Source organism: Gouania willdenowi, chromosome 16 (genome assembly GCF_900634775.1).
Source record: "Gouania willdenowi chromosome 16, fGouWil2.1, whole genome shotgun sequence".
NCBI classification, from domain to species: domain Eukaryota; kingdom Metazoa; phylum Chordata; class Actinopteri; order Blenniiformes; family Gobiesocidae; genus Gouania; species Gouania willdenowi.
Window position 1 is genome coordinate 9255777 of NC_041059.1, and position 22303 is coordinate 9278079.

The 22303-nt window shown below is 39.7% G+C and overlaps 1 protein-coding gene and 1 pseudogene across 1 annotated transcript; one reads left to right on the forward strand and one right to left on the reverse strand.

Annotated features, from left to right (window-relative positions):
• Positions 1–916: 916 nt before the first annotated feature.
• onecutl (one cut domain, family member, like) lies at positions 917–16125 on the reverse strand. The gene is made up of 3 exons (XM_028469946.1): positions 15634–16125; positions 13898–15266; positions 917–6201 (listed from the first exon to the last, which is right to left on the reverse strand). The coding sequence occupies exons 2-3, from the start codon at positions 14925–14927 to the stop codon at positions 5891–5893; spliced, it is 1341 nt and encodes a 446-aa protein (XP_028325747.1). The 5' UTR covers positions 14928–15266; positions 15634–16125; the 3' UTR covers positions 917–5890.
• A 1272-nt stretch (positions 16126–17397) lies between these two features.
• LOC114477563 (ras GTPase-activating protein-binding protein 2-like) overlaps positions 17398–22303 on the forward strand; it is a 32135-nt pseudogene continuing 27229 nt past the window's right edge.

A 22303-nucleotide genomic window follows, 5' to 3' on the forward strand; every position in this document is an offset into this window, starting at 1 on the left:
CAGAGACAGAGTAACTTCTGTCCCGTACTGCATACGCAGGCTGTAATATCACCAATTTTATCATTATACCAGTTGTTAGAGCTACAATCTTTACCAGGGAGCAAATATGTATTCCTGGTTATTGTTTTACAGAGTTTTATTGGGCTTTATTTACCGGCGATTAGTTCTTACTGCTCAGAAACACATGGAAACCAGTTGTATTTTTTTTTAATTATTATTTAAAAGGTTTCCTCATTCAGATGTAGCCTAGCTATATGTTCATAAGAGCTATGTACAATAATAAAATAATATTTATAAACTACTCGCTTGTAAATACAACCCTACTAATAGAATAAATATTTGCTCCCTGGTAAAGATAGTAGCTCTTACAACTGGTACAATAATAAACTTGTTGATATTACAGCCTGTGCATGCAGTACGGGGCCGCCTTTACTGTCTCCGAAATTGATGTTTTATCAGTATTTACCTAGCGGTAAAGTTTTCACTGCTACTTGTATTGCTGATAAAAGTCATATTTATGATTGTTAGCACAGATCCTAGTATTGTTTAATATTGTGTTTGGTAATACGTGTTTGGGTGCACCTTCAAAGGCAGGACGAGGTAGCCTATCCCTGTTTATTTTCTAATCTGCTACCTGGGTAGATATTTATTTTTTACAGAAATTAAATAAAGTGAGTAAAAAAAAAACATTCTTAACTAATCTTAACTAACCATTAGACACTTGTCTTGCCAACTAAGATTGCTCTTGCCAGTGAGGTTTCAGCAAATTGTAGAAAATCAGACAAAAAACAGTTTTGGGTTACAAATGAGTCATTTTTATTTTTTTAGTGCAACATCACAACAAACAATTTTCACATGAGGTATTCAAAGGGATTTTCTTTAGTTGTTGATACAAAATGTCCCACCATGATTGACGTTTAAAGTGTTGTGTATCTCTTTTTTTTTTTTTAAAGCCTTTGGTTGGTTAGCCACATTCATTAGTTAAGTCTAACACATGGACAAGAATGGCACAATAAAGCATGGTGGGTCGAGTCCAAGCCGAGGGAACTCAGTCAAACATCTCCCTCAGCTCTTCCTCTTTAAAGCTTTTTGAATGGATTTTCATTAATTCCTACTTACAACAGTGGGATCCAACAGTATTTTAACTACACTAAACAGTTTGGGAAAAAAAAAAAAACTGGGGTGAGAGGGGTGGCTTACAAATGTGGAAAAATAGCTTCTGTCTCCTCTGACCTTTCTTTTTATTTGGGAATGAAGGCTTGGTTTTTGAGCTTTTATCTGTTTCAGGAATTCTCGAAAAAACAAAGGAATAGGCAACGTTGATTACAGCAAGATCACCCTTGCTTGGATTGTCACCTCCTTTTTTTTGGTCTTGAGAATGATTTTGTTTATATACAGAACATGGAACAATGAGACACACTAGCATACTGGACGTCAGCTTTGGCTGGTTGGGCGCCTGGTTTGGCTCCTGTTACGGATTGATTCCAGCACATTTGGTTTGGAGATAAAGGCATGAAGAAGGAATGAATGGACAGACAAATAGGATAGACTGACACCCTGACTGGATGGATTCTTTGGTTAAGGAATATCGTCGCCACACAACATCTCACACAGTTGAGGTAGATGGGTAAAAATCGTCATGAACACACGAGGGAGGTGGGACGGAAAGGGAAACACTGGGATTTACTGAGTCAAAAAGACTTAACTGAAATCACTGCCTCATGTCAGTTTCTCAGTTCCAGCTTCATCATAATACTGTTCTATGCAACATATACAATCAGCACGCCAAACCCCACTGGTGCTATCTTGAATCCTCTGAGTGCTACGGTTCTGATAGGAGACTGCTAAAACTACCTAAGACACATTTTTCAGCAGTCGCCCATCGATCTTTGGTTGTTGAATTGGTTTAAACATTGAATTTTTTTTTTATTTTTTTAATTCTGAAGGAATAGATTTGCTTTCAGTTTTTCTATTTTATTATTTATGCATTCATTGGTGTTGCTCTGCAATGACCTCGACTGCAAGGCTTGTCTAACGGTTAAGTTTCTAGAAGGGTCACTAGGGGGTGCCGCAGGCTAAACTGGCAATGCAGATTACCTGCAGTGGTTAACTGAATTCTATAGCCTTCCTGTCTCTACTGTGTACAAAGAGAGAAAAGCTTCCCAGTTCCCTGACACAGAATAAAAGGTGGCTCGATACTAAAAGGTCTTGATTCTAAGCTCCCAGTAAGAGACAAAGAGGAACCTGGAAGGTGCCACCTCCGCTTTGATACAACAGCAGTGAGCAGGGGTCAAGCCTTCAAGCTATTTTTTTCTTTCTTTTTTTTTTTTTTAAATAATTTCACCCCTGAACACATCCCCACGACTGCCCCGTCACTCTCAGCATGCTTACAATTGTTGCCTATTAAAGTTTAATTCAGCTCCTTGCCCCTCTACTCCAACACCTCCCTTTCCTCAATCATCCCTCCCACCACTACTGCACACACCGTCCTCATTCTGGATGTTTTAGACTCGTCTCTGATCTTCCCCGCCCCCTCTGAATGCCCCCTAAGGCCCAGAAGTCTGGCCGAGAGCAGACCCCAGACCAGATACCCAGAGAGTAGACCGGATGAAAAAAGGCTCCCCTTTGAAGTCCAAGAAAAAGTCGATGGCTTCTTTCAAGACAGCCTGTCTTTCAAGTGCATGCTGTGAAGGGGTCCCCGGCCCCTTACAACGTTAAAGACAGAGAAAGAAAGGAAGTGAGACAGCATAGGAAATGACCAAACTAGCCTTCCAAGTCTTTGGTAGCATTTGCACAGATGTCTGAGAAGATTTTTAGTCACTTTCTCCTCATTTGTGTATCCATCTCCTATCATGATGTAAAATCTATCCCGTGTATTGGGCAGATTACTGTGTGTACCCTGAAGAAGAGGTTCTCCACTGGTGGGTTGAACTCAACAGTGGGTCATCAACCTGTTTTCAATGTTGTGTGGTTTGAGTGTTCAATCTAACTCCACAATATTTTTGTAAAACTGTTGAAAATTAGGATTTTTGGATTGTCTGTAAGACACTGCTTGGGTGTAGATGTGATGTTGGGTCTCGAAGCTAAACCATTTGAAATCCACAGCCCTCGACGGCTTTAAGAAATGCAAATTGTTTTCGTAAAGCTCCCGTAGAGGCAAATAAAACCAATGTGTGACAAAAAAAATGAAATTATCTTCCAACATTTGGAGCAAACTCTCAGAGGGTAGCAAGTAAAACCACCTATGAAGCCTTTGAAACAAGTTTGAGATCTTACTTAAATAACAACACAACAAGGAGACCCTAAAGGGCAGATAAGTGTTTACACAGTGTTTACGCAGTGTTAACACCACACGGGTAAACTACATCTCAGAATATCAACAGTTGAGGAGAACACAACCCACAACCTGCCAATCCCACATATTGTCACAAATGAATTGTGGACTTTATAGGAGCAGATACAAACTTGGATCTGAGACTAAAATTAAGAAATTGAATGAAACTCAACACCCTCATTTGTGAGTAATAAAGTACCTCTCAGAAGATAAGGAGCAAGCCAACAGTACCCATAATGAGACATGTTTGAATCCATAAAGGAAAGCAACTATTCATTGAGTTCCTTGAGAACACATTTCCTTAAAACATGCTGGACCAAACACTAATCCCAAGATCTGCAAAACACTGGGGAAATAACCCAGTGGAGAGGAGAATGCATGTTGAGAACCCCAGAAGACCTGGAGTGAGCCCAAATATTCTGTTGGAACTGAGACAACTGGCAGAGAGGCTTTGGCATGTGGGGGACAGAGTTGGATGTGGACGGAAGTGTTTGCACGGCACCGGGGAGGTGTGTGGGTGAACAAAATGAGGCAGGCATCACAGATGACGCATTTCCCCTGGCGGGCTTACAGTACACGTTTGCATGCAACCCTAAAGGAATCACACTCAATTTCGGACACCACTTTGAGTGGATCCCCAGACACTTGACACACTCCATCAGATGGCATTTGTCTGAACACAACTTTACAAGCAACTTGTGAACCTATGGGATGCCACATAATTTTGTTCTTCTTATTATCATTATTGGTATGATTAATGGTATTCATATTTATAGATATCATCACAACATTCAAACAAGCTTTGGCCTTGGCATAAAGAGCTGACAGCAGAGACATTTGCAAGAGTAAAGAATTCCCCATTATTCTACAAAAAAAAAGAAGGAAAAACAACAAAAACAGGCCAGGCCTTGCAGATGGCGAAATACATCATGGGTGGGTTGGATTGGGGGAACAACAGGGTACTGGGTTTAGGGATTCAGGCCCTACATTCAGGGAGGCAATGGTAATCTTTGGTATTACGATGGGAGTCTACAGCTAAAAGTGCCCATCAGAAAAAGTCATCAGTTTCACACAAACATACAGATCATCGTTAAATAAATACTTACAGTATATAGATAGCATAAATAAATAACCAAATAAATAGAGAGAGGGAAGAAAAATGAAAAAACAATAAATACATAAATGCAGTAATAAATAAGTTGATCAGATCAGTAATTGCAAATTTGATTCAACTATTGGCTTAAAGGCGGCATGTTAAAGCCTTTCCTTTGTGGACCAAAAAAATGACCTTGTACGTCAGCAGGGCTGAAACGAAATGCCCCACACTTCCAACGTATTCTTATAAATAGAGCGATGTGCTTGAAATCTGTACAAAAAGAGCAGAAAGAATCACATTCCTCCATTTTCTAGACATCTGTAAAAAAAGATTTCATAATGGAGTAGAAGTGTGTAAAGTTATTTGGAAATGAGAAAAATACAATACAATGTCACTATACATTGTGTAAGGTGTATCTCCTCCTCTCCAGTAGAGCCTTTGTGTTTACTTGGTTTTATTCTTTTGGCTTTCTTCGAGTCAAAAATGGCTGTGGAGCTTTCACTTGGAAGCTCTGTAAGAGTCTTAAAGCTAGTGGTTTGCACCGACAAGTCTGTTACCGTGTCAAACTTGTGTTTATTGATTCAGTCCAGGCCTACGGTGAGATGCACGGCGGTGGTTCCCCTTTCGAAAGCTCTGATTCATTCGAGTCGGGACCTATGAAAAAAAAAAATTGTATGGCGGGATCTTGTTGGAGGTGAATGATTGACAGCTGGAAGTCATGGGTGCAAAAGAACCTTTTCCGCATTCCTGATTCCTGGCTCCGAACATGGAAAAAACACTACACAGTCCTGGAAACTATTGCCATGGAAACACATGCTAAGAAAGGTTAATTACTATCATTCTTTTTAGGAAAAAATAGGGGAAGTTTTTAAAAAAGTCTTTAAATCCTCTTTCACCTTGATTCTCGAGGACTAAAGACTTAAGGAACATTGGGGAGGATTTTATATCTTTGGATGATGGTGACCACTTTTGATTAAGTAATTACACAATGGAGCTCTCCTTATGTGAGCAAACAGCACCTCTTGATTCTTCACGGTTGGAGAGATGACAATAAATTTGAAGGTACACCAAAAATATGCTTCCTCCTGATTTGTAATACCCTCATCATCACTAATCTACATAATCAAAATAATGTAATGAGATGGATTTTTTTTTTTTTTTTTCTCATAAGGGTGTGACTCTTTTTCAAGTCAAATCATTTTTACACCCCCTGACTGTACAGACAGGATCTCACATCCTGCATTTATATCATTCTTGGCATTGCTCCCTTTCATAACAAGGGAGCAATCAACTTTGGTTTTGGGAAAAATGCTTCGTCGTCATAAAATCATCTACAATAGCTGGCTCCGTCACTCCTTCTGATAACGAGGAGGACACTTATTATGGCCGATCTCTGCCCAGATCAGTCTTATTTGCCCCCTTGCACCCTCAGCTCCCTACCCATTGCTCCCACTGCATCATCATGCCGTGCTGCAGGACACCGCGGAGGAGGAAACGCTGGACCCCGAGGAGCCGGTAGAGGATGGACGACCCTCATCTGCCCACTTATTGAGGTTGCGTCGTCGAGCGTTCATGAAGAAGTTGCTGACGGTGGAGAGCTCAAGGCCCAGCTGTTGGGAGATGGTCACCTGCAGCTCTTTGGTCGGGCGGTGGTTCTCCCTGAAGATGGCCAACAGTGTGCGCCGCTGCAGGTCTGTGAACACCAGCCTGGTGCGCTTCGGCCCCTGGTTGCGCTCCAGCTTGCTCTGCTCCTGCTCCTTGCGCTTGCAGGCTGCCGAGGGATGGATAAAAGATAGATTAAAACAAAGGAAAAGGGGGAAACAGGTTAGCCTGGCAAACTAGGACAAATGGGATTAGGGTGAGGGAAAGTGAATTTGTTCAAAGAAAACAGATTAGCTAAGCAACTTTGATTAGTTAAAAGAGATGAATCAGCAACTTGTTTCATTGTGCAGAAAGGAATCAAGATGTTCAACTTATCGCATCTTATTGCCTGTGAGCTGCTGTTGCGGCAAGAAAAAGAACATACAGCCACATCCTGAAAGGACAGCCAATGATTTCCATCTGAAAAGTTCATTAATAGGCAGTTTCCATCATTTTCAACTGTCTGATAAATAACATGCATATAGAACTGACCTGAAAACAATGTAAAACCTGTTTTTTTCCCCAACATTTAATCGAAAAAAAGCCAGTTCCAAGTAGGGCTGGGCTATACAGTACATCTGTATATTTTTTTTTTTAAATTTTGGTGATATAGAAATATTAAATATTGTCTCTCTCTATATATATATATTATAGCTTGTTTTGTTTTAAAATACTTGTTTTAGGAGTCGCTGCTTTTGCTACTTCTCAAAACAATATGTAAAGCTCAGTTAGATAGATCTCTGTGTGCATTCTAACCCAGACCTTCCCGTAAACAAGCCACACTACAGAACTCACTCACACATGCTGTCCCTTACAGGAGAAAAAGCCAAAATTGGCACGTATTGTGCAATTGTTTGTTAATAAATGTGCCTGTGTGGCATTTTGCATCTGCAAAGTCTTTCTGGTCAGACTTTATTTGAAAAATAATTAGTGAGGTTTATATCGTATATCGCCATGTTGAGAAAAAATATGAAGATATGAGTTTTGGTCCATATCGCCCAGTCCTAGTTCCAAGTTTAATCTTCAGACAGAACATCTTGTTTAATACAATAGTAATAATTGCTATGCTTTGCATGTTTGTTAAACTTTAAATATTTTTGTTGCATACAGTTTTTACTGTATTTAATGTGTGCTATAAATCTGATTCTATGGCTTTTCTTCATCTGTGCTGCTCCATAAAATAAAACATCTATTATTTTCTTCTGGAAATGTTCAGTGTCAAAGTTGCCTGCATGTTTAGGCGGTGGCACAGGTGGAAAAAAATAAAAATCAACTGGTGATTTGTTTTTCCTTTCGCACTTTGTCAGTCTAGTGTACATCAACCGGAAAATAATAACTCAACGTCTGGGTTAGACACCACTGCGGCTGCGGCAGCCTGTTCAATTATATAATCAATATTGACTCATGAAAACGTTGAAAATGTTCAAATGGAAGGGAAGAACCTAGCTGTAAAGAATGGCGTCTTTGCTCAGCGTCGAGGAGAAAGAGGGCAGAGCCATGGTGTGTGTGTGTATGTGTGTGTGTGTGTGGGCTGAGCTCAGATTTTGAGATTCAGACTATAGCATTTTGAATACACGCTGCCTGTTCCTCTGCATATCCATCGCTGAACCTTTCACCCCTAACACGCCGTAATTCTGTATTTACAGGAAACACAACACCAACCTCTGCCTTTGTGTACCGAGCCTCTTCTCCTCCACCACCACCCCTCTCCCCCTCGTTCTCTATCCGTCTCCCTCCACTTCCTCTCTTCTGTTTCCCTTAGTGGACACTTCAACATCATTAGTTTCTCATAAAAGTCATTTACATGTGGCGGCAGTGAGTGAGTAATAATCACTTTAGGGGGAACTAATTTATTTTCTATTAAAGCCGGGTTACGTCAGGGGTGAGTGAAACAAGCGGAGTCGGCATTGCCTGAGGTGTTTAGAAGCCTTAAGTGGACTAAAACATATTTGGGGGAAGTCATGCAATTACCTAAATGCACACTTTGAGGAGGCTTCAATCAGCACTGTGAGGTTGTTGGACGGCTGTTTTGCTGATGGTATCAAATGGTTTTCTAAGTGTAAGCACTGTTCTCTCTGTGTGTGTGTGTGTGTGTGTGTGTATAATGGAGTACAGTAGCACTTAATACAAACACGCATACACAAAGGTAGGCGCTCATGAAATCACCTATATTTCAGATTTTAGTCTTTTCTTTTCAGGTTTTAGGTTTAAATTTGATTTTACGACCGTCCGTGTGTTTATATATGGTTTCTGTGTTAAATTGCACAACTACATTGTAAAATGTCAGAGAGATTTAAAGTAAAAGTCTAGAGAGTTATAAAAGATGGCGTAGATTTCCAGGACCCCGAAGCTCCTTCATAGCAAACAAGGTAATAACTCATTTTTGGCTTACAGGAAAGAAAATGTTGTATTAATATTGCTTCAAATGGAACATAAAGATAATTGCAAAATGTCTCACATAAACAGAGTAAAATGTTTTCAACTCTGTTCTGGCAGACAATAAATTCAACTCAAAACGAGCCAAGGACCAGGATTTTTTAGATCATTATTTTACAGCTAAGGGGACTGTGGTGACGTAGCTGATTAGCTGCAAATTTGCATGTTCTCCATGAGGTTTTCACTGGTTAATCCCTGGAAATTCTTTTTTACTTTACAGTCTCTAAACTGTACAAGAATGTATGTGTTAGCCATGTAATGGCCTTTATCCTGCCTTCAACCTGAATAAGTTGTGACACAGATGGGACAGTCAGCTATAGAATCACAGTCCACGAGATATAAATACAATCCAGAGAGAAGGTAATAAGAAAACTAATACGATGAGAATCAACAACTACATTCATTTCCAAAAATGTGAACAAACATTTTATAAAAAAATAGATTTTTAGAATAATTGGAAATGCTTTAATATGTTCTAAATTGTAAAAGTCAGAACAAGATCAGACAAAAGTCTAATAATTTTCCAAATCTATTAAGAATCTCATATCATTTAATTTTTATTTTAAATTCCAAAAGTAAACATGAGTTTATTCAATACGGTGACTGGGTGGATGTTTTATTTATTTTTATCTTTGTAAAGGGAAGTTGAGCTGTATTTTATGTATGAAAAGTGCTTTTTTGTAAATAAAGATTGATTGATTGATTGGCTCTAAGTTCTTGATCATTTCAAATGATGGTTTTGGCTTCACACCCATTTTATTTATTTTTTTAAATATAAACAAATGTATTCACCAAAGCCACATTTGTTTTACTTATTCACTTTAAGTCTTTTATTGATTCTTGCATGTTTAATGCAATTTTAAAAGCAAATTCGAAAGTTAGGAGGTATAATGTTTGTACAGTTAAAACATTTTGGTGAATTTGGCCTTTAAATTTAACAATTCAGCATATTTATTCTATATTTTATTTAGTCATCTTGGTACTTGTCTTAAATATTCAGTTTTTTCTTATTAAAACCACTTCCCTCTGAAACCTGTTGTTGAGTAAGATCTGGTTTACTAAGAGACTGTATTGAACATACCTGTCTAAAAAAGAAACAAATAAAACAATCTGTTTAAAAGCCAAAAAATGACAAAATGACTAGATTATATGGGGCAATTAACAAGTATAACTTTACAATCCCATATTTCCACACCTAACACACACTACAACTCTAGTCTGCTGCAGAAACGCGTTACTTGAACCGCAGACGCTGCTTTTTTGCTCTCACAAACAGCATTGACATGTTCAATTGATTGGCTTTCAGCTTCCCATTGGGAAACATCTCACCCAGCGAGCGCTGATGTTGATGTCTACTGCATTTTCACTCCCTCAAACTTATAGAACAGCAAAAACGTCTCTCATTAGCCGGACGCCTGAGGATTACGTGTGACCCCACTGACAAATATTAGGAATGATTGTCACCACAACAGGAGCAAAGAAAAAGAAGCAACAAGCCCAATCCAAACATCTTTAAAGTTGCGGAAATATCTCGCCATGAATTGCTAACAAACATTCTCCCCTAAAATCATTACCTGAAGGAAATGTTTTGATTCACGGATGCGCTCATGTCAGTTTGAAATTACACAAGCCTTGGTAGCTTTTAGGCATCTCGAGCTTGTTTGCATTTCTGAGAGTTATCGAACCACGTCTCATTAAAATCTGAACAGGCCAAGATGTCAACGGCATGTCAATATCACCACAAGTGAAATTATTTTTCTTCTCTCCCCCCAAATGCTACATTTTTCAAGCGCAAGTCCAACATACGAACCATCAATATTTTTTAGTTGGAGGGGTTGGGTGGTGGTGGGCTGAAGCTGGAGAAGGTATATGCAGTGGTGCACTCTCAGCTCATGCACTAATGAAAGGAGTGACATGATAGTGCTGGCTATAGCTTGCTTGTAGTGTGGATTTATTGCGCGCTGGAAGAGTCTCAGTGTCCTGCCGCTCTCCTCCGCCTTGCCTCGCCTCGCCTCGGCCCCGTGCTTGGCTCCCTCCCTTATTGACGATCATAACGCCGACCATTAAGTAAATGCTTCCTTATGCTGTAATCATGTGTAAAAGGCTCACAATTACCATGCTATAAATCCTCAGCTCTGGGGCTACTCCTGCAGACATAAATATTCCCCTATAGGCTTCTTATGATCGTGGGAACGGCCCCTAATCATGATGTATACCCCTGTCTCGTGTTGCTGAAACGTGATCGAAAGCCCTTTCCCTACCCCCCGGCGTCTCAGCCTACAACCCCCCTCCCAGCCAGGGTGCCCCCCCCCACCCACCTACACACCCATCTACCCCCTCCCTCTGTGTCCTCTCCCTCCACACCCCCACTTCAGCCCTTGCCCACCCCCTGCTGATTTCATGGGCCAGGGGCTGATAGAAATTATTGATTAAATCTGTGCAGCTCAGACTCCTCGACCCACAGAGGCTGTTTAACCCCTTCAGTGCCGGAGAACGAGGAGGCTCCAATAGTCACATAAAAACCAACAACAACAACAACACAAAAATCTACCTTGTTTGTCTGACGTGGCCCATGCAGCTAAGGCCGTGTTTACCATTCCCTGACATGCAGATGAATTCAGCTTTGACCTTTGAGCCTCGCTTGCTTGAGTGTGAACTGTACGAAGCGAAAGGTGGACAAGGCTTTGTGGCTTTCATTACTGTGGGGGTGGTGCAGGCACTGGAGCCGACACGTAAACTGCATTGACCTTTCTTATTCATTTAGACCTTTAGTCAAGGGCTTCGGCCATCATCTTTAAACTTATAGTCTCTTATACCCCCTCCTCGACTTTAAGTGTCGGAGCACGGCTATGTGGTCTTTATCCTGCCTTCTTCCACAGCTAAATCCTGATTGCCTCCTCCACAGGCGAAGGTTGGGCTGGAGATGCATCTCATATACAGTGCAGTAATCCATAGAGCATACACACACACACACACACACACACACACACACACACAAACAAGATACTGCAGATAAATCCATGGGATCACCTCCTCCATGTTTAGCAAAATATCTCTTCAGAAAGATGCTTACTTGAAAAGACAAAATGGCAGCAACTGCGTATTACAATTACTGCGTGTCAGGCTGTAAAACGGGGAATACACACTTATGGAAATATACCACGAGGATTGGCTGATACAAAAAAGCGCCTTCTATGTATTTAAGCAAGTGGTGCATTAAGGAGGATCATCTTAAAACTTGAGGCGTGAAGCTGAGAGCACTTGATCTATCTTCAGACTGGGGAGCACAAGGCACCGCGCATTTTAATTCAAGTCTCGATTTTGCCGATGCGGCCGAGGTGTGTGTGGGCAAAGCGTGCTGCTCTTTCCCATGGAAATCAATAGAGGATTGTAATTAAACAAAAGGGGTTTGGCTAGAGGGGAGGGAAAAAAAACAACAAGCCCCTTTAGAAAGTAGGTTATGTAGAAAAGTGCCGAGCTGTCCAAATTGTGGCTTTTGCCAAGAAGTAAATATGCAATGTAAGAGTGTTGGAGAGAAAGGAAAAGAGGGAACATTGTCAAACATTAGCACACTTCTCATCTCAGCGTAGAGACTTTAATTTTTTATGAGTCGGATTGATCGGCTGCTCGGTCTTGGTGCTCCGACTCGTTAAAGATTTGTTTGTGTTTGTTAAGATGAATAAAAAGAAAGATGCTGCGACGAGAAAACTACAGATGAATTACAGGTGATCTCATCTGAAGAACAAAGGGACTGAGAAAAAAAGGTGCTTTAACTACAAATCATTGACAGATCCTTACGATGAGATTAATCAAACCACAGTTTGGTTAAAACCCAACACGAGACCCCCCCCACCTCGCCCCTTGTTTTTAGATAAGAGGTTTGTTTTGATTGCTGAAACGTCTCGCTGAATGGAGGATGTACACATGTGCTCTCCGAGTTGAACAATCAAAGATCAATAATTGTGAAGGGATTGCGAGAGCGCACAAATCATTACCTATGAACCCCATTGTGTTGTTGAGGCCTAATCAGTTGGGCTGTTGACGGGGGTGCGAAAAAGCAAAGCAGTGATCAACGGGGCCGAGTCTCTCGCACACACAGAGCAGAGACCCCCGCAGTGAGCAGACCACTCACATGCATACATACAACTGGGTTATGATCGTCTCGTGTTACTGTGTTCACTGGGATCTTTCACTGGGATCTCTCTCTCTGCCCATCAGATGGGCGTACAGTCCCTGTGGACGGACAACAGTGTAACACGGCACTGTACAGCGTGCTGTCAGTCTTCAATTCACATCCCTGAAGAATATTGAATGTCAAGCAGTAGATTACAATATGTCTTTGGGAGAAAAAAAAGAAAGAAAAAAAAAACCTGCTGCAAAAATAGTGTAAAATTGGTTTACATTTCTCTCCCAACACAAAAAAGGATGCAGAAAATCCAAAAATATGTGTACATTTCTGTATCAAAATGCCTAAAACACCCACTGCACACACATAATAATAAACTGAAGTGATAAAAAAACAACAGGCAACAAAACTATATTTTAAGAAAGGAACCTCTCATCAGTTTCATCAGCTATCTGTATTTTTTGGGGGTTTTTTTAGCCTTCAATTCAGCATTCAACACCACACTCACATCCAGTGAGGCAATACCCTGCATGTTGTTTTCAGCCTGTACGAAGAACCCACCAAAACAGCAAAGGTGCCGTCTTTAAAGCGAGCAACATTCACCCTTTGCCGTAATCACCTCGCTATTGGCGATGTTGATGAAAGACATCTGGCAAAAGCTCAACACTCATTTGCATCAGCTACCTTAGCCAAGTCGGCTCCAGCAGCCAAAGGCACTGAGGAGAAATAAATCACCGCTAAAAATTAATCAATTGCTCAGGAGTGGCATATCTGCACAAATTATTTTGTGGGCTCAAAAAGTGATTAAGTCGCCAAATGCTGCTCACGTTGATCTTCATGGTTCATTTAAGAGGAGGGCAAATGTCTGTGGCTTTTTCATTGTAGCTACTGTACAAATCAATAAGGGCTGTTTGGGAGCTAAGTAAACAAAGGAACGGCACATATGGCCCTTTTTCTGGCTCAAACTGTCCTCGATGTGTGCTATATGAAAGTTCCTCCCTATCCAGGCTGATGAAACAATACACAGAGCTGATTCACAGCAGCGTTTGCAGGAGCAGGGAAACATCATGCTTCTGCTTTTTCTCGTCTATCAACCTGAGCTGCATACTGATGCCAATGGAAGAGAATTTTTAGGAAGATATGGACAAGGAAGGAAGGTGCTTGGGGAAAACATAGGGGAGAGAGTGTGTCTGTCGGTGTGTGATTGTGCACATAAATGTGAGCATGTGTGAGTAAAAAATGGGAAAGCAAAGCTAGATCTTACCCTCCAGCCGAAGAGATGCCATTCTTTGAAACTCGGGTTCCTGGAGCCAGCGGGACATCCTCTTAAAGGTCTCACGGCCGGACTTGAGCTTGCCCCAGGGCTTGGGGTTCCTCAGGAGGTCAGACAGTGTTCCCTGTGACCTACACAGAACCCTCTCTGCAAAGATGGCTTGGGGGATGCTGTACCTCTTCAGCTCGGTGATGATCCTCTGGGCTACGTCCCTGGTGTTGATCTCCTCCCCGGTGCCACCTCCGTTGCCCTGTGAGCCCGCCAGCATACCTTCGCCAGGTGATAAGGAGGAGGGTGAAGAGTGCAGGTGCTCGCCCATCTTGTTGGTCTGCTGGCTTGGGTGATGGTGGGGCTGGTAGTGCTGGCTGTAGATGTGTGGGTGGTGGCCCGGGGTGTGCTGGTGAGCCTCGATTTTATTCAGCTGATGTCCCATGGACACATCACCTCCTCCTAGGCCTGGTGGGGACATCTCACGGCCAAAATCTGATGTCCGGCAAAAGAGGCTTCCTCCGTGAACATCATAGCCGCCATGAAGCATCTGACCACCATTGTTGTTGGGGCTGCCATAGCCATGCATGGAGGAACCGAGGCCTGAACCTGTAGTCGGGGGAGACAAACTCTGGGACATGGCCAGCTCCTTACCATAAGGGTTATAGAAGTTGGTGCTGAGACCTCGATCCTCCCGCATGAGGGTGAAGCTGCCAATGACATTACTGACAGGGAGGCATGGGTGGTGGTGATGGTGGTGGTGGAATTTGTCGTCGAAGGGCTGCAGCGGGGTAAGGGTGGTGTAGGTGCTGCCGGAGCTGGACGGGGAGTCACCGCTGTACCCCAGCGCGGACATGGAGTGGTCGAAGCTGGGCGGACGAGGCTCAGGCTCCAGGGACATGGAGGAGCCCCCGAGGGAAGGCCTGGGGAAAGCAGCTGAAAGGTCCCGCGAGTGCAGCATGGCTCTGCCGTCGTGGCTGTGGGTCAAATCAACATGGCTGACGAGGGACATCTCCCCCAGACTCCCGTCCATCTTCAACCTCAACAAATAAAAACCTCTATCTGTTGTTTCTGTCTCAGTTCTTGTCTCTTGTTATTGTTGTTCAGCAGCACAGGCTAACAGTCTGGAAGGTCTCTTGTTACACCAGACTATTGATTTATTGATTCGTGAATTAATTGATTTCCGGGCTTATGGGGTGTCTAATTAATTATCTGATAACGTTAAGTACTGTCTTCAAACTCCCTTAAACTCCAAGAAAAACAAGTTGCAGTGGTGTCGCATGGAGGGAGATTTAACACAGATTGGGACTTGTGCATCAGCAGTCGTTTGTCTCTTTGGCTTTCAGCTGTGCTCGTGCGTGGCTTTTTGTGCCTGCAGGAGACAAGAGGGGTTTCTTTGATTAAACTTACCATGGGACAGAAAGGATGAATATATAGCGCTTGCTTACTCATGCATTAACACAGCATTACACACCATAAAATATTTAAACATGGTTTTTGCAATAAAATCCGACCCTTAATGTGTTTTAATCACTTGGTTTGATGTGGAAATGGAAAATATGATGGAAAGTTACGCATATATAGAGAAGAAGCGCGCACGCAAAACGCAGCAGTTTTTAATGCGCGTTTGTGTGCGACGCGTTGATGAATGGTGAGGCTGATGGAGGCTCAGGTAGAAGTAGAAATAAACCGAGATGAACAAGTGAGGTATTGGTGCGTAAAAGAGCAACAAATCCTACCTTTTTTTTTTTATCCACTTCTCGGTGCGCGTCCGCGGCTGTGGTCCGTCCTGTGCATCGCTCCGACTGCGTCGCCCCAGCACAGCCCTGCAGATTCACACAATTGGTCCTGTGCGCCCCGGGGTGCTACATTCACCAAAGAGAGCAAAAAAACACCATCTGCGGTTTGGTTTGAGCCGAGCCGCGCTCTCTGCTTCTGCTCTTTTGTTTCCTTCGCTTCTCTCCCCCAAAAAATAATCTTCGTCTCTTGTCTCGTTTATTTATTTTTTTGCTCTGCACTAGCAGCTCTCCTCTTTTTCTTTCATTATCTCGTGAGATTTTTTTTTCGTCTTCTTCCTCCTCCTCCTCTTCTTCCTCTTCCTTCTGCCTTCATCGATCTCACCACCAACTCTTTCTCCTCCTCCCCCTTTGCTTTCAGTGCGTCACGGCCTTAAAAATCTGACAGATGTGCGATGAAATTCCTACTCCAATTAACCCTTTCTCTCGGAGGGGGTAGGGTGGGGTGGTTGGGGGGTAGTGGGTGTGTCGGTGGGGATGTGCCCTTCGTCATGAGCCCACAGGTTTGGCCCCTATCTTTGGCACGCTTTATGAATTGCGTGCGCAACATCTTTTTGGTCATTGTCCTGCACTGTTTGTCCTCACTGATCAATAGCTTTCATCGGCTGATGCCATTTTCTTTCGGTTTTATGTAGCACATAAAAAAAAAAAAAAAAACTGTCCCAATCAACAACCTAAACTAGTGTAGGCTCATTTTATAAAAAGGTAAAAACTCTGCTTTGTGAATTCATACCAATTTGAGCAACAATGGACGCGTAAACTGGGGCATGAGATTGGTTTATATACATGTATATCCATTTATTTACATTTATATGATTTGAATTGATGATTTGGAACAAACAAAATGTTTTTTTTTTTTTACCATCAATTATCTTGGTTTAAAGTGTAATTTAAAATAAATAAGACTGGACTAATGCACTAATCTGCACTCAAATTCCCCATAGACCAGTGATTTTCAACCTTGGGGTCGGGACCACATGTGAGGTCGCCAGGCGGTTAAATGAGGTCGCCTGAAATCTCGAGTAATTGATAAAAAAATAAATATTAATTTAAATACTGATTGGAATTATTGATTAATAAAAACAACTAACTTAAATGACTGTATTCTACACTTTTTCTTTGTCAAATATATATGTATTATATATAAATGTCTATGTAAAATATTTGCAATAAAGTTTAACAAACATGATGAAAAACTAATTCTAGAAGGAAAAAAAAATGTCAGAAATTCTTGACATCAAAATGGGGTCACGATCCAAAAACGGTTGGGAACCACTGCCGTAGACAGATAGAGACGAACCCAAAGTCAATTGTACAATTGTATGTGAAAATGCGTAAAACTTGGGCTTTTCAACTGTATGGTTGCGTGCGTGCGTGCGTGTGTGTGTTTCATATGTGACTAGCACGTATTTAAATGCGTAAATATAGTTGTAGGGCCAGTGCGTGCGTGTGTTTATTTATTTATTTATTTTTTAGCGCGCCTCAGAGAGAGAAACTAAGAAGACATGGAGCAGCCAGGGATGGCTGAGCGCATACTAATCATATCTGTCTGTCAGTTTAATTTTCAGAGATGAGCAGTTCTGGCGTTTGGAAACAGCGAGGCGCTGCGCGGTGTGGGACCGCCGGCTTCCCGGAGCAGATGCTGCCCTATCGATCCGCCCTGCGCGCAGCCAGCGCGGAGGGATGCGCGTATGGGATGGCGAGGAGTAGCTGGAGGTAAAGAAAAAAAAAAAAAAAAAAAAAAAAATGGTCAACGGCTACAGAGCGAAAATAAAAAGGTCCTTTCTGAGGTCAGGGTGAAAGTTCACCTTCTGTGGCTGGAGAATCCAAGAAGGCCGACAGACACTGAGCTTCTACCTTGAGTTTAAACAGACGCACACAGTAAAATCGTCTGGGATTCACTCACATATACCGAGAAAGATATTTCTACCTGATAAAATGTGTTGATTAATGACATTTAATATCTAAATCCTGGTCACCATCATTTAGCTGATATCCTTCCATCAGCTGCTGCTGCAGCCAAGGCATTTACATCCCATCCCAGCCATTTAGTTGATGCTCTCTGAGGGATTTGCTTATATGCGCAGGATTCATTTATTCCATTAACAACACTGTGTCTGTGGGCAAAAAAATAAATATATAAATAAATAAGTCACAGCGATGCTTAATTTTAGCTCATTTAACCACAGCTGCATCCTTAAGTTACTTCATGGAGCTATTTTGCTATTCATCCATGTTTATCCATAATAACCAATAGGTGGGTCAGGGGGTCAGAGGACTTGTGTGTGACCTCAGACTGACCATGCATGTTATATTGAATATGCATAAAGAAAACCAGAAGCAATTGTTTCTCAAATGTCTGTCAGTATTTTTTTTTTCTTTTAATTTGATTATATATGGAAACATTGTTTTTGCATGATAAAATAATAATATTAATAATAATAATACAGTATATTAGTGCACCCTAACGTGCACATGCAGGCTGCTGGAGCTCAGGCCTTTGTGCAGCAGCAGCAACAGGACGCTGCATATAAAGAGAAGGAGATACAGTGACACCTTCTTTCCGGTTCCTCCCAAATCCTCCCTTTGATCACCGCCTAAACGTGATCACTTATCGGTAGATGATAATGGATGAAGCACGAAGCAACACACACGAGGGGAGGGGGGGGGGGGGGGGGGGTGCTTTGAATGAGGTATCGACTCTACGTGCAGCAGCACAGAAAGACACAAGAAGAGCATTAAAGGACGATTGTTACACAGCAGGATTAAAGGGATTTAATATCTTAATCTGTGCATGGGGTTAAATGTGCAAAAATGAGTTTGTTAGATTTTATTGGATGATTCTAAATCAATAAATCCAGATTTGTTTGGTTTTTTTTTTGGTTGACCAATTAGATCTAAAAACAAATGCAAAAATAATAAATGATTTGCTGTTTTTACCAATTGCTTTTACCCACACACACAAACTTGGGAAATTTTCCAAAATTAAGTATTTTATTCTTAAAAGAACATGTCACACTTTTTACAGCAAATCAACATCTATTCTACAGGAAAACCAAACACTTGAAAACTGAACTTTATTCAAAGCACTGATAAAAAACAAAACAATATAAATAAATGAAAAACACTTAATAACAGGTGAAATAGTTGCTGAAAACACTCACAGGTCAGATATAACAGCAGGTTAATGATCACACATATTGATGGTTTTATTCTGCTTTTTCTCACAATCACAAGGATTCATTTCCATCCAGTAGCACAGTTTATCCACATATAGCATGATAAAGTGATAAAGTACAGTGATCAACCAAATGTGACAAATCTCTCACTCAACATGGATTTTCATAAAAAATGTGTTACTTTTACAATCAATCTTTAATATATTTAATTGAATAGATTTTCTTCTTCCTTTGTGAGGGGCAACAAAGTAAAACAGATTAAATGGGAAAAAACACTTTATACAGGCAAAAAAATAAAATAAAGTCCACTTTTTTCTCTTTTTAAATTAAATGCATTAATAAACAAATACATAAATATAGTAAATACAAATGTGTTTATGAATGTAAATATATAAAGGACGGAAACAACAACAGCAACAACAACAAACTCTGATTCAATTGAAATATAAATATCAATAAAATCTGTGTAATATATGCACACTATATGCAGCAATGTATTATAAATATTTATTATCACTATTATCACATGTATTGATAGTTATTCAAACTAAGTGATTATGTAATAGAATTATACAAAATGTTATTGTCCCTAAACTGTCCTAATGTTTTATTTTATGCATACAACAATTTACACATCACTAGCACACACATTACATACATTAAAATGTACAATCACCCTGTACTATTGATATTTTTTATTTACAGTGTGTGTGTGTGTGTGTGTGTGTGTGTGTGTGTGTGTGTGTGTGTGTGTGTGTGTGTGTGTGTGTGTGTGTGTGTGTGTGTTAATTTGCACCATTTAATCTAACAAAATTGACTTGTATTGAGTAATTAGACATCCATTATATTTTCAGCTAAAAACTCATGATTTTCCTAAAAATGTGTATTTTTTTTTTTTTATTTTTTTTTTGTCCTACGCATAATTTTTTTTTGATAAAGTAAAAAATATAAAATAAGTTAAGAATAAGTAGAAATGTATAATTTATTACAACATCCAAGAACCGTTGATTATGTAACTGCAGGCTGAGGAAGACATTAAAATTATAAAAGATGTAATAACATGTAAATCATTTTATTTTTGGCATGATTAACTCTTGTGCATTGAATTAATCAACAATGAAAATAAGTTATCGGCAATGTTTTATGTTGTTAAAAAACAAATTATTAATGATTGTGATAATAATGGTAGATATTAACATTGATTTAAAAGCTGAGCATTGAGTGCAGTCTGTGAGATAACCCGAGCGACTCTCACATTAACCTGCAGCTCTGATCCTGCATAAATATGGATGATTAGGAGGAGAAAGGGTCTCCGATCACTTTCCTCTACTCACTTCTTATGCAACACGAAGAAATTAGAATAATTAACACCATGCAAAAATAAAAATAAAAATAGAATGAGCTCCTCTTGGCCTGTTCATGGGGCGCCTTTTTCTGTTTGAGATCAACGCAAGTTTAACCTGTAGGCAAAATGCGTGCAGGCCTCAAGTTTGTGTGCGCATGAGCAGCAACGCGTGTGGCCTGCTACCCATGCACCGACACACACACACCTGCAAGTTTCCTACAAAATAAAGCACTTTAAGACTTCATTTCATAGAAAATACATTTATCAAGCTAAATAAAAAAAAGTAAAGAAAGAAAAGCTTGAAAAACTGTTAAATAAAACGAATAAAATGAAAGTATTTCATCCTAAATCTGTGTTGTTGCTCAAAAACAAGGGTTCTCAACCGGTCTCAAATTGTGACTTTTTTTTTTTTTTTTTTTTTTTTTTAGAAATCAACCAACCATTTTTTTTATTTTTTAATTGCTGTTAAGACACATGTATCATCTCTTTAAAAAAAAAATAGAAATAATAAGTTTCTTTCGAAAGAAAAGTCCAACATTTGAATTTTTTTATCAGCTGACCCTGCGCCCACATGTCCGTGAACCACTTTTGAAAATCACTTCTCTAAACTAATAACTGTGTCAATAAAGTGGGGGAAAAACGCGTCTTGAGACTTTAGACAACTTTATTAATGGCAATCCAATAATGTTCTTGTGTTATTTGCAGCAATCACTGTCATTTGCGACGTTTTTAACGATCATATTATGCAAATTCTCGTTTTATTTATCAGGAAACTAAATTGATAGAAACAAAAATCGTTTATTTTTTGTTGTTTTTTTTTGTTTTTTTTTGTTTTGTTTTTTTAAATTTAATTATTTATGTTTTAATTGGAAATGATCAACTACATTGGCGTTTTTAACTGTATTTAAGGTGTTTAGAATATTCACGGCCAAAATGTTTTTTTTTTTTTTTTTTTTTGTTTTGTTGTTTTTTTTTTTTGTTTTTTTTTTTCAAATCTAAAAGTTAAAGGTGAAAGTTCAATCCCCACAAATGTGAGCGCGCATCGGCCGGTATCGATCCGTGCATAATTTAAACAGCCTCATTTCTTTGCTCATTTTTTTCATATAAAATGCAAATAAGTCCCTCAGTAATTGGATCTGCATTCTTTATGCAGGGGTGACCCTGCGCTGTGCAGAATGCAGGGGGTACAGAACAAACCATCATTTATGCAAACTGGAGCTGGTAAAAGGTTTGCAGAGGTCAATAAGTTGTAACTTCTGAGTTCATTATTTCTAGGCCTTATTTCGCCTTCTGACGTAGTGTTTATTACTACTTTTAAAAGAGTTTAACAATTGGCTTTTTTCCATTATTGGTGACTCCTGGGTAAAAATAAATAATAATAATTAAAAAAAAAAAACAATAATTTAAACAGAATGACAAGTTTAGCTATAGCAATATTAATCCCTTTGATAAAATATAAAAGTTAGATTTAAGATCACACAGCTGAGTTGGTCCTTCACACTCCCCCCACCAAAAAAAAAAACAAAAAAAAAAAACACTTGATTTAAATTTATTTTATGCATGATTCAGGGTGATATATGATATTAAATCAAATTATTTGATAATACAGATAACAATCACACAATATTACGTTGTGTTTTTTCATGATATTTTACTACACAACATTCATTGCTCACTATTTAAAAGACCAGCAAATAATAATATATTTAAAAGAAATCTGTAGAATCTCCATGACTGTAAAAAAGTTACTGCAGTGATTGAAGATCTTTTTTTTTTTTTTTTTTTGCAACTAATTGGAAGATATATCATCAGAACAAGCAAAATATTATAAACAAAGCATTTTGGCTCAAATAAACCCTTACAGTTAGTTTTTAAAATGTTATTTTAAAAATATAATTAATAAACTTACAAAATTTTATTGAAACTTGGTTTGAAGATCTTGGTTTAAGCATGAACGTTTTGAAAATATTACTGTTATGATATTGAGTGCCACCATTTGCTAGTCTTTTTCTTTTTTTGCTATAATTACTTCTTTTAAAAAAAGAAATGCAAATAAGGATGTTTGATATTAGCTTTTGCCAATATCTGA

What these genes read in the sequence shown, in the direction of transcription:
- onecutl (XM_028469946.1), bottom strand. Translation starts at nt 14,927, where the DNA reads ATGGACGGGAGTCTGGGGGAGATGTCCCTCGTCAGCCATGTTGATTTG. An exon ending in GGCATCTCTTCGGCTGGAGG is followed by an intron (nt 6,202 to 13,897) that starts GTAAGATCTAGC and finishes ATCCCTCGGCAG; the next exon opens with CCTGCAAGCGCAAGGAGCAG.